The sequence below is a fragment of the Mesoplodon mirus genome (assembly GCF_964341445.2).
Source record: "Mesoplodon mirus genome assembly, chromosome: 18".
Lineage (NCBI taxonomy): Eukaryota > Metazoa > Chordata > Mammalia > Artiodactyla > Ziphiidae > Mesoplodon > Mesoplodon mirus.
Window position 1 is genome coordinate 8,463,324 of NC_138994.1, and position 15,690 is coordinate 8,479,013.

Sequence of the window (15,690 nt, forward strand, 5' to 3'; positions counted from 1 at the left end):
AAGCTTCTGACACTATCTATCTATGTATCTATCTATTGTAACCATTTTATTAAGATGTAACTCATATAACACACGGTTCACTGACTTAAAGTGTACAATTCAATGGTTTTCAGTAGATAGCACGGATATGTGCAACCATCACTGGAATCAATTTTAGAGCGTATTCATCATCCCCCAAAGAAACCCCGTACCCATTATCAGTCACCTCTCATTCTCCCTATCCATCCCTCCAGTCCTAGGCAACCACCGATCTGTTTTCTGTCTCTATAGATTTGCCAGTTCTGGACATTTCATATAAATGGAATCATACAATATGTAGTTGTTTGTGACTGGCTTCTTTTGTTTAGCATGTTTTCAAGGTTCATCCATGTTATAGCATGTATTAGTACTTCATTTCTTTTAAATGCCAAATAATACACCATTGTATGTATATACCATAGTTTATTTTACTTGATGAACATTTGGGTTGTTTCCACTTTTTGGCTATTATGAATAATGTTGCTATGAGTATTCATGTACAAGCTTTTGTGTGGATATATACTTTCATTTCTTTGGGGTATATACCTAGAAATAGAATTGCTGGGTCATATGGTAACACTATCTTTAACTTTTTGAGTGCTAGACTGTTTTTCAAAGGCTGCACAATTTACCTATTCCCACCAGCAGTGTATAAGGATTCTAATTTCTCCATATGCATGTCAATACTTGTTATTATCTGACTTTTTGATTATGGTAATCCTAGTTGATATAAAGTGATATCTCACTGTGGCTTTGATTTGCATTTCCCTGATGGCTAATGATGCTGAGTATCTTTTTGTGTGCTTACTGGCCATTTGAACTTTGCTTATTTTTGAATGTTTTCACTTTAGTCATATCTTGCCAAATATAAACTAGAGCAATACTAAATACTCAATCCCACCAAAATGAGGGGACACTCAAAAAATATTTAAAAGTTTATATATATGTGTGTGTGTACATATATATATATTTGAATAAGTTATTCATGAAGCCTATCTGTATAAACCTCAGTGCGAGATGCTGTAAGATTTAAAAGCATGAGATAATGTTCCTTTCCTCAAGGGTGTTAACAATTATTTTTATAAAACAAAAAGTTATTCCTAAGTCTTTATTCAAGATTTTGCAAGTCATTTGTCAATATGTTCTATTTATTTCTATTAGTATCTATTTTGGATTACAAATAATTCTCAGGGGATGTCTGTTTAAATCCATGTGTATAGTATTTAACAATGTAAAGGGATAGCAGTTTAAAAAGTACCATTGGGGCCTCCCTGGTGGCGCAGTGGTTGAGAGTCCGCCTGCCGATGCAGGGAATGCGGGTTCGTGCCCCGGTCTGGGAGGATCCCATATGCCGCGGAGCGGCTGGGCCCGTGAGCCATGGCTGCTGAGCCTGCGCGTCCGGAGCCTGTGCTCCGCAACGGGAGAGGCCACAACAGTGAGAGGCCCGCATACCACAAAAAAAAAAAAAAAAAAAAAGTACCATTGAAAAATTATTCTTTCTTCTCTCAAATGGCTTGTAGCATAAATTATTTTTAGCTAAAAACCTGAATATTATAAGAAGTAAATTTTAATACCTGGGAAAAGTCTCCTAATCTTATAATTTTTTAAATGCTGATTTCATAAAAAGGATTTTTTTGTGTGTGTGATATATATAGTTTTACAATTTATTTATTGGGGTTATTTTTATTCTAGAAACTTTAGATATATCTATATACATTAAAAAATTTTTTAACATCTTTATTGGAATATAATTGCTTTACAATGGTGTGTTACTTTCTGCTTTATAACTATATACATATTTTTTGAAGGAATCAGAAAAGAAAGAAATTCTCACTTCTCTAATTTCAGCTTCAATATAAGCTAAAACTCCAACTCCTGGGAATAACAGTTTACAGAAAAATGATTTAAAAAAATCCTTTCACTGTGCAAATATGTAGTAAATTTTCAAGGTTGTTGTATGTTTCTTTTCACTAGTTTAGGGAAAAAAAACCCTAGAAAGTCAAGACAAGTCCTTTACCTTTAGGTCTAACACATACACACATATAATTTTAACTGTTAAATTAAATATTAGATTCACCAGCTTAACACTAAATATTTTCCATACAGCTTAGTTTATATCTCGAACTTCAAATATGAGATTCCCATACAGACATTAAGATGTTTTTTAAGTTAGTGCTTCACCCCTTTGTATCTGCCTTTGATTAGCATTTCTTCAAGGTTACAACATGCAGAATCAACCAAGAGAATTCATGTCTTATGTGATTGCCAAACATGCTCTGGCAGCCTCTACATAATTAACATATTTAACCAACCCTCATAGGTTAGTTTAAATGTGTTAACCTATCAAAATCACCAGTCTCCTACAGCAACATGAGTAAAAACTACAACCACATGAACCAAGGTTCTGGCTATAAACTCACTCTTCAAAAGTGCCACATGACACAAGAAAAATAACTCAAGCTCATCTGTAAAAACTAAAAACAAAACAAAACTCCCTACAGGATGTAAATTACCCCAAATACAAATTTTTAGGAAAACTTATGAAATGAAAAACAAAACAAATGGGAACATGTGTTTAATCCCTTCTACATTAATATCATGTATTAATATCTCTCATGGGAAATGGAGGGATGTAGGGATGTGTAATATGGTGGTGAACTTATAAAGCAACACAATACTAACTGAAACTGGGATTTTGAGATCTTCAGAAAAAGAACAGAAAATTTCTCTGATTAAGAAAAGTGATTAAGAAAATCATTTACCTTAAGGCAGAAGGCCAGACCAGACAACCTTTCAAAATCTCTTCAACAAGAAAATTTTATATGTTTATGATAATCTGCTTATTTAGAGAGTGCACTGTCGTATAATTTACTGGAGAAACTCTGTGAAAATGTTCCTTATATTATTTTTACCTGAGGAGGTGCCTTTTTCAGTAACACAAGAAGAGCCTGTAATACCAGATTAGAAAATCGAGGGCCAATAGGGACATAATCTGGAAGAGAAACATTGCTATGTTTAGGGATTTGATATACATATGCACATATTCCAAACATCCTGATTTTTCTGCATAAAGAGTAAACACAATCCTGCGGGGTGGTGGTGGTGGGATGAACTGGGAGATTGGGATTGACATATATACACCAATATGTATAAAATTGATAATCAATAAGAACCTGCTGTATAAAAATAAGATAAAATAAAATTCAAAAAAAAAGAGTAAACACAGTCCTAAATAACTGTCATGCAACTAACGATAACAAGACAAAATATCTACAATAACTTAAATGCTTAAAATAATACATAAGAACCCTTATCTGTAAATTTTTTAAAAAGCATCTAAATATCCATTTTGAGTTCATGTAGACATCTCTGTCTGATATTCAGAGACAGTTTTTTTTTTTTAAAGAGGAAAAAAAAATCCCCAGGAGTATTTACTAAACATTTCCAAGTTACTGCACACCATGGTAATACAGTGAGTACACAGGCAACAAAACATGATACTAGAAAATGGGTAGAGGGGAAATGGCAAGTAATAATAATGTAAGTAAGGTACTTCAATACAACTGAAATGATGGTAAAGCCACTAAGATTGGTCCACAGATGGTGAAGAACAGTGAACTTCTCAAATAACTTTCTACCTGTTAAAACTTCTACCCATCCTTCAAGATTCGACACAAATGCCACCCCCTTTGCTTTCTCTGCATGTTGCACATGCACCCTTGCCCTGTGCTTAGAGCTGCCTTCAGGCATCAGCCCTCTGAAGTCAAAAGTGATCCTCCCCTTTCTGAATATCCAGAACACATGGCACATTCTACTTTGTATTAATTTTTGCCAATGTATGTCATAATGACAGCATCTTACTACTTATTTTTCTGAAACCCTAATAATTCTAGCACAGTGGTAAGGGCTCAGCAAATGCTTACTGAATAAATGAACAAATAAGTACGGATAATAACTATTCATACAAGTGAAAATATACTCAGAGGGCACACATTCCTGACATAGTACTGTTGCTATGACCACACATCTCAATTGTGTTTAGATAAAGGACTTTACACAGAGCTATGAGTATGTGCCTAAAAGCTTTTAAAGAAATAATCCCAGAAACTGAGCTGAAGTGTATCAAAAATAGCAGACCCAAAACCCAGGTCACTAGATAAAACTATTGATTTAAGAAGACCTCATAGATATACCTGCTTTGCTTTGGAATAAACATTGCCTTAGGAAACAGGAAAATAAAGAAGTAATAGAGGACGTAACACAAGTCTGAAAATCATGGGAAAAATGTAGGAAGAACAGTTAATGTGAAATCATTACTACACCATTATGGACCCCTTAATGAAGAAGGGGTTAGTTAACCAGGTGTTGGCAGTAGTTTCAGATATTTATTAAGTTACCAGGTAGGTTCTATTTCAATCAAGTTTATTATAGCATCCTGAGCCATTGTTACAATGAATTTATTCCAGATTTATCTATTTTTTGCAATGAAATAAAATGTTAAGAGTAATAACACTGTTCTGGCATTTATTTGTAGAGTACATCTTATGAGCTGAGTACAGGGACTGTTTTACTCATCTTTGTATTCTGCAGGAGTGCACTTAAACATAGGAGATGTTTAATAGGTATTTTTAAAAATTACTATAGAGCACTTTTAACTTTCAGAATGTTTCTAACTTTCACAATATTATCTCATTTTTGTCTTTACGATTACTCTGTGGGATAAGGAAGGAAGAGAATACAGTCTCTTTTTCATGTGAGCAGAAACTGATGTACAAAGAGCTTACAGCTTCTGCCCCAAGTGTTACAGCTAACCTGTAGATTTCACTCCAACCCTAAACCCTTCTTTCCTTAGTTCTGTCAAAGTTCACAAATGGAATCCCTGAGCTACAGGCAGCTCAGAAATAGTATACAGCAAATGTATCCATCAACGAAAATTACTAATCATTTATTATGGGCAGGGAACTCTGTGGAAGATACAAAATAATATGAGACATGGGCCCTTATAGGAAAGCAGTTTATAATGTAGTTATGGTCATAAGGCATATTTAACATGAATTCCACTGTTGACTTCAGATATAAGAGATAGTGTTATATTTCTTTATTAGACAAAGAAAGGTATTTCTATTGCCCTATGGATTATAAACACCTGTATTTTTCTCTTGTAATTTGTGAGACATTAGCTGTAATGTGGCAAGGATAGTACGATGGCAAAAGTTATGACTCACCAAGCAGTCTCTCAATGTCATCCACAACCACACAACTGAGCTGGGATTTATATGCATCATCAAAGATCTAGAAGAAAGCAAAACCATTTATTATCTCACTGCCTTCCATAATTATGTCAATTTCCAAGGAGATAAAATTTAGCTAATTCTTGACCAATGCTCAAACAAAACACAGTAAAACACCCAATATTTCTGACTACACAAAACTAGAATTTAATAGAACTTCAGAACTTGAAGGTTCTTACAATTTTTAAAAATTTATTTATTTATTTATTTTTGGCTGTGTTGGGTCTTTGTTGCTGTGTGTGGGCTTTCTCTAGTTGTGGTGAGCAAGGGCTACTCTTCGTTGAGGTGCGTGGGCTTCTCATTGCGATGACTTTTGTTGCTGTGGAGCACGGGCTCTAGGCACGCAGGCTACAGTAGTTGTGGCTCGGGGGCTCTAGAGTGCAGTCTCAGTAGTTGTGGCACACGGGCTTAGTTGCTCCGCAGCATGTAGGATCTTCCTGGATCAGGGATAGAAACTGTGTCCCCTGCATTGGCCGGCGGATTCTTAACCACTGCCCCACTAGGGAAGCCCAAGAGTTCTTACAATTTAAAAGTGAGGAAACTGAGGCCCAAAGCAGTTAAATGACTTGCCCAAGATGTCACAGCTGAATCATGGCTGAGCAAGGGCAGGGTAATGCTGCTTTCAGCTCTAAGAGCTGGATGTGTCACACTGGGGTGTGCTGAGGAACAGCTGGATTTAATCAACTGACAAATCCATCAAGTTTATCATAATGGTCTCTCCTATCTATGTCAGAAGCAGGACTTCAGTGTTATGACTCAAGAGCTAGATGGAGCCACAGGGATGTGCAGGGTAGAACTGAATATCATTTTATTATCTGTAAGAATTGTGGCCTGTCAAACAGGAATAACACAGAAAGCAGAGAATTCTGTCAACTCAAATCAGACCACAGCAACCAAAGTGTTTACAAAAGAATTAAAGCTGGTATAAAGGATCAGATAGATGCATCGTTAGAACTAGACAAAAGATAATAGAACATTATCTTAAGATAACCAAAGAAATGCAAATTAAGCAAACAGCGAAGGAAGCTGTTATATGCTGGCAAGGATGTAGCAATTTCAAGCCAGAGAGAAGAATTAATTTATGTATAAATTGAATGTACGTGCTCAAGGCCTTGAGACTAGCCTTTTTGTAAATGTTGTGCATTCCTGTTCCAGTGACCATAACTGGGGCTCAGTGAATCCCACTGGTGTCATCTGTAAGAATTAATTCCTGTATCCCAGCCCAATCTGATTGATAAGTAACCCCAGTGCACCAAGATGGTAACCACACCTCTCCCAAGTTTGTTTGTAGTAGCACAATATTCCTTACTGGGTATCTTTTAACTATAAAAGATTAAGAATTAGGTATAGAAATAAAGTAAATTAAACCTCAAATATTAATCTTTTTCATACTAAGTTTAAAGACAATCTGTGAATAGTTGGTCTTTAAACTATTTGTAACAATTAACTTACCATGTTAGATTAATAGATTAGCCTTGCTAGTTCAATTTAAAATATGCAGTTGAATAATTAATTTTGATAAACTTTTATGCTGGAAGGTAAAATATAACTTTAATAGCCCTACAAGTGGTAATGGTAATCTGAGATTCACCATAATTATATTATTAGTTTTAATTTATTACTAAGTAAATGTACTTATAGATTTACTTTGAAATTTAGAATGTTTTGTTTGTTAAACAATTGAAGTACATCATAGAGAAAATAAAATGTTTTAAATGTGTAAATATTGTTTAAAATGTTTAAAGAAATTTAAGTTATAAAAGTCTCTTTTTGAACTACCTTTTACTAGACTTACAAATAGAATAAAAGTGAACTTAATTTATTTTTATTTATTTATGTATTTATTTATTTTAATTATTTGTTTTTATTTCTGGCTGTATTGGGTCTGCGTTGCTGTGCGCGGGCTTTCTCTAGTTGCAGCGAGTGGGGGGCTACTCTTCATTGCATTGCGCGGGTTTCTCATTGTCATGGCTTCTTGTTGCAGAGCATGGGCTCTAGGCTCGTGGGCTTCAGTAGTTGTGGCGCGCAGGCTCTAGAACGCAGGTTCAGTAGTTGTGGCACACGGGCTTAGTTACTCCCCGTCATGTGGGATCTTCCTGGGCCAGGGATCGAACCCGTGTCCCCTGCACTGACAGGCGGATTCTTAACCACTGCGCCACCAGGGAAGCCCCAGAGGTGGACCTTTTTAAAGTTTAAGTTTTCTTTTGTGTTGAAAAACTAGATTTTAAATTATATAATTTTAATATGTTGAATTTTAATTTTTTAGACCTCAAATTAGCTACACATGGTCTTTTCTATGCTCAAAAGTCACCCTCAGAGATGCAAAAACAACAAAAACAGAAGCAAAATAATAACTCATGTTGACAATCTAGATGGTAAGTTCCTCCCCAACATACTGTGTGTGTATATATATATATATATATATACATATATTTTTTTTTTTTTTGTATATTCTTTAAGGTAGGAATTGTCTTCCTCAGTATTATGTTTTCACGGTGTGATGTCTCATTGGTGCCTAATAAATGTTTGCTGTATGCATGCGTGAAAGAATGCCTCTGTTGCTTTCCTTTGCACCATCCCCCATACCCCTCAGTCACCCTCCCACATTGTATCAAAATCTCACCTACCCTTTCATCCTTAGCTACCTGTCTCCTCACTGGACTGTGAGGTCAAAAAGAACTTTAATCATGTTATCCTCAGTACCCAGCATAGAAGAGTATTTAGTAATAATATTTGCTCAATGGATTCAATGGTTGAAACAACACAAGTTCTAATTCCATCTTGCCATAAGTCACTTGTTTCTCTTCTCCTTTGGTATAGCATTTTGTATATTGTATATATATTAACGGATTCATTGTATTCTTCCCTATATTACACTAGATTTTAAGCCCTGTGAAGGCAAGTACTATTGTATTGATCTCTGTATCCACATCACTTCATATAATGCCTTCTCAGAAAGTAATCGATAAATATTTACTGAAGGAATACATTTAAATTTATGCATTAAATTCAAGTAGAAATACCAAGTAAGTAGTTGGAGATGTAGGACTGAAGTCAGGGTAGGGACATCACCCTCAGGGCAGTGATTGCTGAAACCATGAGAGAGGCATGTGATCTTCAAGGAGAAATGGTAGAAGTAGAAGAATAAAGAGCTAAGGACTGAATCTTGAAGTGCTGTTCTATTCATTCATTCAACAAATGTTTTTGAATTCCTATTATGTGTCAAGCGCTAATGAAGGCAACGGAAAGCGTAAGGAGTAAGGTCACATGTAACTACGGTAAAGCATGGCATCACGACGTTAGAGGAAACACAAGATGATGTGCTGGTACACAGCACGGGAGCTGTGCTAGTCCTTGGGGATACCCTACACATCCTGGTTCTCTTTCTGGCACATGGTAGGATTGTACTTCCTTACCCCCTCTTAAGTTAGGGATGATTATGGGGTTTGCTTCAGGTAATAAAATGTGAGTACAGAGTATATCACTTTCTGAAAGGAGCTTTAAGAGCCACTGCTTGATTCATCATACTTCCTTTGTCCTGCCTCGGCTATCATGGAATCGCAGGTGAGATGGAGTCTCTATTACCTATTAGCTTGAGTCTCTGAGAAACTCTGGCAGAGCTTCCCCTCTGAGTCATGACGGACATGTAATGTGGGCAAGAAATAAACTTTGTTGTGTTAAGCGCCTGAGATTTTCAGGGTTGTTCATTATCGCAGCATAACTTAGCCTATTGTTACTGATAAGAGCTTATGGAGTCAACGATGGTCTCCTAAATTTAGGAAGTGACATTTAAGCTGAGACCTGAAGGATGAACAGTGCAGTAAAAAACAGGAAAGAAAGTGTTCTAAGCAGAGTGTACTGATTATTAGGAGGCACAGAGATGAGAAAGTTTAGGAGCGCTGCAGGAACTAACATACAGTCAACAAGAATTAAAATGAAGGGGTGTCAGCGTCGGTGCTGTGTGTATGGGGAGCGGTGGGTGAGAGAAGAAGCAGAAGAGAAATGGAAGAGACGATGCAAAAGTTTAGAAGCAGTTCCACTGTGGTTCTTCGCTCTTTTTTGAAAACTGGACCATATAGCAGCCAATGTGGTCTCCTGCAAACTCAGGTGATTTTAACAAGTCACTGAAAAAAATGCTTGGCTCTTTAAAACATTTGTTCAGAATTCTACTAAGGGCTCTGATGCAAGCATATCATTCTGTCTGACAGGCTGTAATATCGTGGATTAAAGCCACAGGGGCCCAAGACATCATGGACTGGCTACTTGCATTAGTTTTACACTTTCCCTGAATCAGCCCTTCTCCCTTCTTAAAGCTTACAGAGCTTACAGGGCTACAGGAACCTTATTCAGGACCCTGCTGGGGTCTAAACTGATGATAAATTCGTATGCAGTCTCACTAACTTACCTCAGATACTGTGATTCACAAAGCATTACAAATCACTTCACAGCTGACCACATGGGTTACCTATAACATTTTAGAAGAAAAATACCTACAGCAGTCTTTAATGTAGCTTTTTTACAGACAGCTCTTAATGTACTAATTACTACCATGGGGATAGGAGTACTCACGGCAAACTCTCTTAACAACATACTAACCATGACAAACGCTATGCAATTCCAGTTGTAATCTGACCAGTTTCAGTTAACTCTGCTTTAATTTAAATACACACACACACACCTTTCACTTCTTACACACACGTTCTTTTCCTTATGTAGTCACGAGCGTAATATAAGGTCATCACTCTTCCCCTGAATCCATGTTTCTGCTTAGTCTCCTCAGCCTCTTCCATTCTTGGCTTCCTGGCCCAATGCTAAATAAGGAGATACTCAGATTCCGCTGGCAAATTTATGCAATTAGCTGCCAGACTAAAATCTAAGTGAGATATTTACATACTGAGCTGGGAAGTTCTACCATAACTTTAGGTAGATAAGCCCAAAAAGGAGGAGAGGTACACGAAGGAAAGATGAAAGAAAAGTAAAATTGTACAAACTGCCGCAGCTCGAATGCAACAACTAAAGTACCAAACTTGCCGTCAGTAACAGCACACAGCAAATACACAGTGCCTGCTCCAGACCAAATGCCCAAACAACATTTAGCCAGGTGGGCTGAAGCTGGGGCTAATAGTGGTATCTTACAGACTCTTTAAAAAATTAACTTAAATTCTGATCCTTTCCTTTAGTAAGATGAAAGTATGATGCTCAAGTCTTTTCTTGCTGAAGAGGTTATCAGAAGGGGATCATAGAAGTTATCGTGCAAAGCAGGACACTTGAAAGGTGGGAGTTGTTAATAATCATGCTGGAACAACAGGTAAAAACCATGATTGCACACAGCAAATTGGAGTGTGTGGTCATCCTAGTTATCAGGGAGTTTCCTGTAGAGCAGGTAAAATGAGCAGAATAGACATATTCTTAGAGTCAGGTGAGAAGTCTGAAAGAGAAGGCTAAAGAAACAGAATGGGAAGAACGGAAGAAAGGAAAAATGTGGAAAAGAGTGTCAACAGTCAACAGGGAAAAAATGAGAGGTCTATTCTAGAAGATGAAGAACGTCTCTAGAAAACCGAGTTCCATAGTCTACCTCTAGCTGTGGACATAATGAGGTTGTCATCATTAAACTCTGGTGCCTCCGCTCTTGCGTGCAAAGGCAGGTGTAGTGCGTCGTGAGAGACAGCGTGGAATGTGTGGGGCCTGGGACTGTAGCAAGGGCATGCTGGAGGCCCTGTGAGAGGAGGTGTGGGGCTCCTGCTGCCAAGGGTTTAGGGGCAGGTCTGTTATGGTCCTCAAGGACACAGCAAGCTCTCAAGGCACAGAGCCTGCTCCTGGAATCTTCAGACAAGCTGGGAGCCACCTGTGTGCAGGGGAGGGGCAGCAGCTGCAGACGCTGGAGTCCACACGAATACAAATGGGAACATGCCAGCATTAGCTCCATGTTAATCCCAGCCTTTCAGAGTCACAAACCACAGCAAAGCGGGTTCTCAGTAGACTCTGTCCTCCATTTTCCATAACCTCTTTAGCACTCTGAGGTACGTGAAGCCAAATGTTCAGGTTCTTTGGGGGCTGAAAGAGCTCATCTCAGTTCAGAAGTGCCTGGCATCAAGTACCTAGTTAGTAGAAATCTGATGACAGTAGGAATTTGACGACTTAGAAAATCCCTAAAGTAGTAAATCTGTCAGCAATTAGTTGAAAGAATACTCTCATCATATTTGGTAGCACATAAAAATGTAAATGAGCAAATTCAAATTGGTGCTATCAGTAATAATCTCTAGTTTCTAAAAATAACTTGGGAGCAGACCAAGCAAACATTAGTTGTCTTCTAATGAAACTGCCTCAGGAAGTGGACCTAAACTTTTGGCAAAGCACCCAAGCTTCCTGGAATGACCTTAAAATCCCTTATTTATCCCTGCTTTTCAGGAAAAATTCTTAAATTTTCACATGACATGAGCGACAGAGTGGGGTATTTTTAATAATATAAAAAGTCACAAGATCCGAAAGTTAAATTCCACCATAGAGCTACACCACCTTCCTTTGTGTACCAAACAGATACAAACGTCAAAAGACAGAGTGTATTAAAAAAAAACAACAGAGTGTATTAAACAAAAACAACAAGTGCTCATCCCCCAGCAGTACAGGGACCTGTAGTCACTTCCGGGGTGTCCACATCTCTCAGTTAATGCATGCACAATCTTCAACAAATCAGCTACATGATATATTAGGATGTTAACCAAAAACATCCAAATTCTGTTGCTTAGTAACTGCTGTCAAAAGATCCAATTTCCAGCTCTGCTCTTTGTATGGACTAAACCATGAAAAGAGGAGGATTAGGCACCATGATTCTGTTCTGTGCAGACTACAATTTGCAGCGGGATCTACAGGAGGATATTCAAAGAAGATTATTTCTTTCTTGCAAAGCTAGTGGAAAGGAAAATTTCTTCCATTAATTTTCAGTCCTTTTAAAAACAAGACTATATTATGCTATTAATGGGTATAGTTTTATAAACCACTAATTTTCTACTTAATATTGTTCAAACAATGTAGTCACATCGGATTGTTCTATTTCACCTCTGTACAGATTGTATACTCAGAAAGCACCAACATTAGGTAATTAGTTAAAATCAAATTCTACTGCTTTGTTTTTTTGTTCATTTAATGCCATTAATAGAACTAGTAAAATAGGTTTTTTTTTAAGTATAGATGCAAAAATGGATAAAGGAATTAAAATTTTTAAACAGAATAAAGTTGAGGAAACAAAAATAAGATGGGGGAGAAGAGAAAGATCTGTGAACACTTCAAATATCTTAATGGAACACATAGTATCCCCCCCAGAATGTAATGATAATACTTCAGACTTTGCTAGTATTGAGGAGTTTATCTATGGAGAAAGGATTTATTAAGCAGATTAAGAGAAGTACAAGGTGAATTTTAAATTAATTGAGAATAAACTACTTTCATATATTTTAGCACCATCTGTATGTGAATAAGAATACCTTAGTTGCAATTAAATCTTACTCATTAAAGCAAGCCTAATGGCCCTCTCTACTAACAAAAACTCATCTCTTGGTTTAAGTAATAAAATGGTATATAAAGATATTCTATGACTTAAGTATTCAGACCACCTCTCTTTAAGAAAAATTAATGTGTTATAATATTTCTGAGTTTCACAAACTATTGCCATTGCAAAACATTTTGAAAAATCTTTAAAACTGAGCATCTAGTCATTAAAACGTAGGTGAATAAATGATTTTAATGTCAATCTTTTACCTATCAAATTTGCAAAAAATATATATATATTTTTTAACATCTTTATTGGAGTATAATTGCTTTACAATGTTATGTTAGTTTCTGCAAAAAATATTTTAACAACATCAAGTTCGGGCAAGAGCCCAAGGAAACTGACATTCTTATATGATGGGGCTGCAAGTGAAAATTAGCACAACTTTCTTAAGAGGTGGGCTTTATAAACGTTAGTATTTTAACATAAGTTTTAATAGCAATACTTATTAAAAATTTGAAAACCATTAATATTTTTACCTTAGCAATCTCAATTCTGAGAATTTATCCTAAAGAAATAACCAGAAATGTAATGTGCAATAATAATGATAAGTAAAAACAACCACTATACTTTATTGAGCACATATTATATCCCAAGGCACTATGTGATACCGTACATAAATCACCATCTCATTTAATTCTCATAACAACCCAATGAGGCAGCTATTAATATTATCTTCATTTGGTAGATAAGAAAACAGAGGCTTATATGTTAAGTGAATATAAGAGCTGGTAAGAGCAGTGGAGCTGGGGTTCAAATTCAGGTCTATTTGAAACCTAAGTCCAAATTCTCAGCCAGTAAATCAGGATGCTACTCTCAGAAAAATGTAATAAGAAAATGGGGGCAGTGATTGGAAGTTCTACAGAATATTGTTTATAACTGTGAAAAAACCTGGAAACAACATAAATGTTCAACAAAAAAGCAATGTTTAAATGGATATTATACAGCTATTAATTTAACATAATATTGAGATACATTTTAATGACAATGAAAAAATTTCATATTAAGTGAAAGAACCAGGTTTAAAACAGTATGTCCAACGTGACCCCCAATATATGTGTGTGTGTATGTGTATCTGAGGAGAAGAAAATAGAAGGACAAATAAGGACTTTATTTTCTTCTGTATCCTTTTCTGCATTTTCTAAATTATTTTTGAAATTGGGAAAAGCTACATTTTGGGGGTGGGAGGGAAGCACTTAAAAGGAAAGAAATGTCTTCTCCCTAATGATAAAGAATTATAAATTATTTGTGCTTTGAAAAAAAAATCTTCTTTCCATCTTCACACTAAAAAAAAAGAAGGGAAGAGAACAATGGTGGGAGGGAGACTAGAGCTACTAAAGAATGGCATTAATATTTCATTTTCAAAAGCAAACTGGAAGACGTAGCACCTTTAGATGGGTTTGAGCCCTCAGGCTTTTGTCAATCTATCATTAGGCAACAATGTGAAAACTATTTGCAGGGAAAGATTTTGCAGTATTTCTAATATATTTCTAAGACACCTATGCTTCATTCTTTTCTCTGTTCTGTTCTTTAGTCACAAGGAATAATATTTTTCCCCAAGGAAAACCCAAAAAGTCTTAACATGAATCTATTATACTGCTGAAGCAGAAATAATTTTTGTAACTTTAAGGGTACAAGGATGATCCAGACAGTGAATCATGAATCCAAACCATTTCAAGTAAGCTTGTATAGACACTTATTTTTATACACCTTAGCCTTCTACTCATCTGAAACCCTACCTTGAAAGGCTTCAACAATTTAAAGATTAAATCATAAGTTATTAAGCCATTAATTTAACCATTTAAGCCTCTAAAATCAGCACATATTACCTTCCCCCCTCAAGTCAATTTGCAAGAGATTGAAATAATAAAAATGATAATATCTCACACTTGCAAAGCAGCTTTGATGTGCAGGAGCCTAAAATACTTCAAAAAAAACTTTATAGAAAAAACCAGGACCATCCACCCACATCTCAGAGTACACGTGAGGTAGAAGCTGGCAGCTGGTGGAAAGCAGTGGAGTAATTTACCATATGCACAGAAGACGACTACTTTGAACAAGTATAAGGAATAGATGGAGTTAGGAAAATACAAATAGAATCAGCTGTTCAATTAAATGCTAAGTTCAATGGCCACCAATTCCAAGGGCTATTTAAATTTTCAACGAAAGTAGTTTAAAGGTTCCCTTTAAAGGGAAAAAGACCAAAAAATAAAGAAAAGCAACCCCTACCTACATTAGGGAGGTTACTGGTCCTAGTGATCCTGCCCAGATTTTCCTGGGAAGGATAGATACTACGGGTCTCACCTCAGACACAGAATAAACAGACTATGATATTTAAGTTCTTGTATCTGGCAACATTTCCCTGGCTTTCACACTCAACTTCAAAGACCTTATGCAGAATATTTACCTTGACGTTTTGGTGTGCAGGCCTGGAATCCTGTTCCAAGCTCCGCCTCCTCTATCCATTTCAAGCAAGCTACACAAATGATTTTCTGCTACCTGCACGAACATGAGACTAACTTCTCAAACTTGTATTTTTTTGGAGTCTGCTTTTGAAAGAATGTATTTTCCTCTTCAATCATTCTATCCTACATCTTTATAAAGTGAGGGCCTAAGAACAAGGTAAAAGAACATCTGAGCTGTCTTTACTAGGCAGCAATCCCATTCTCAAGATTCTTTCCCCTCATTCTGATTTTCTCACATCTCTTTTGCGGTACGCAGGCCTCTCACTGTTGTGGCCTCTCCTGTTGTGGAGCACAGGCTCCAGACACGCAGGCTTAGCGGCCATGGCTCACGGGCCCAGCCGCTCCGCGGCATGTGGGATCTTCCCAGACC

The 15,690-nt window shown here is 36.6% G+C and overlaps 1 protein-coding gene across 1 annotated transcript in view; it reads right to left on the reverse strand.

Annotated features, from left to right (window-relative positions):
- Positions 1–15,690, reverse strand: part of NSF (N-ethylmaleimide sensitive factor, vesicle fusing ATPase) — a 160,973-nt gene that overhangs the window by 24,466 nt on the left and 120,817 nt on the right. Inside the window, exons 16-17 of the mRNA XM_082603461.1 lie at positions 5,244–5,310; positions 2,931–3,010 (exon numbers count right to left, since the gene is read on the reverse strand). Of these exons, the coding sequence (XP_082459587.1) occupies positions 2,931–3,010; positions 5,244–5,310 (147 nt within the window). The remainder of the gene's footprint in view (positions 1–2,930; positions 3,011–5,243; positions 5,311–15,690) is intronic.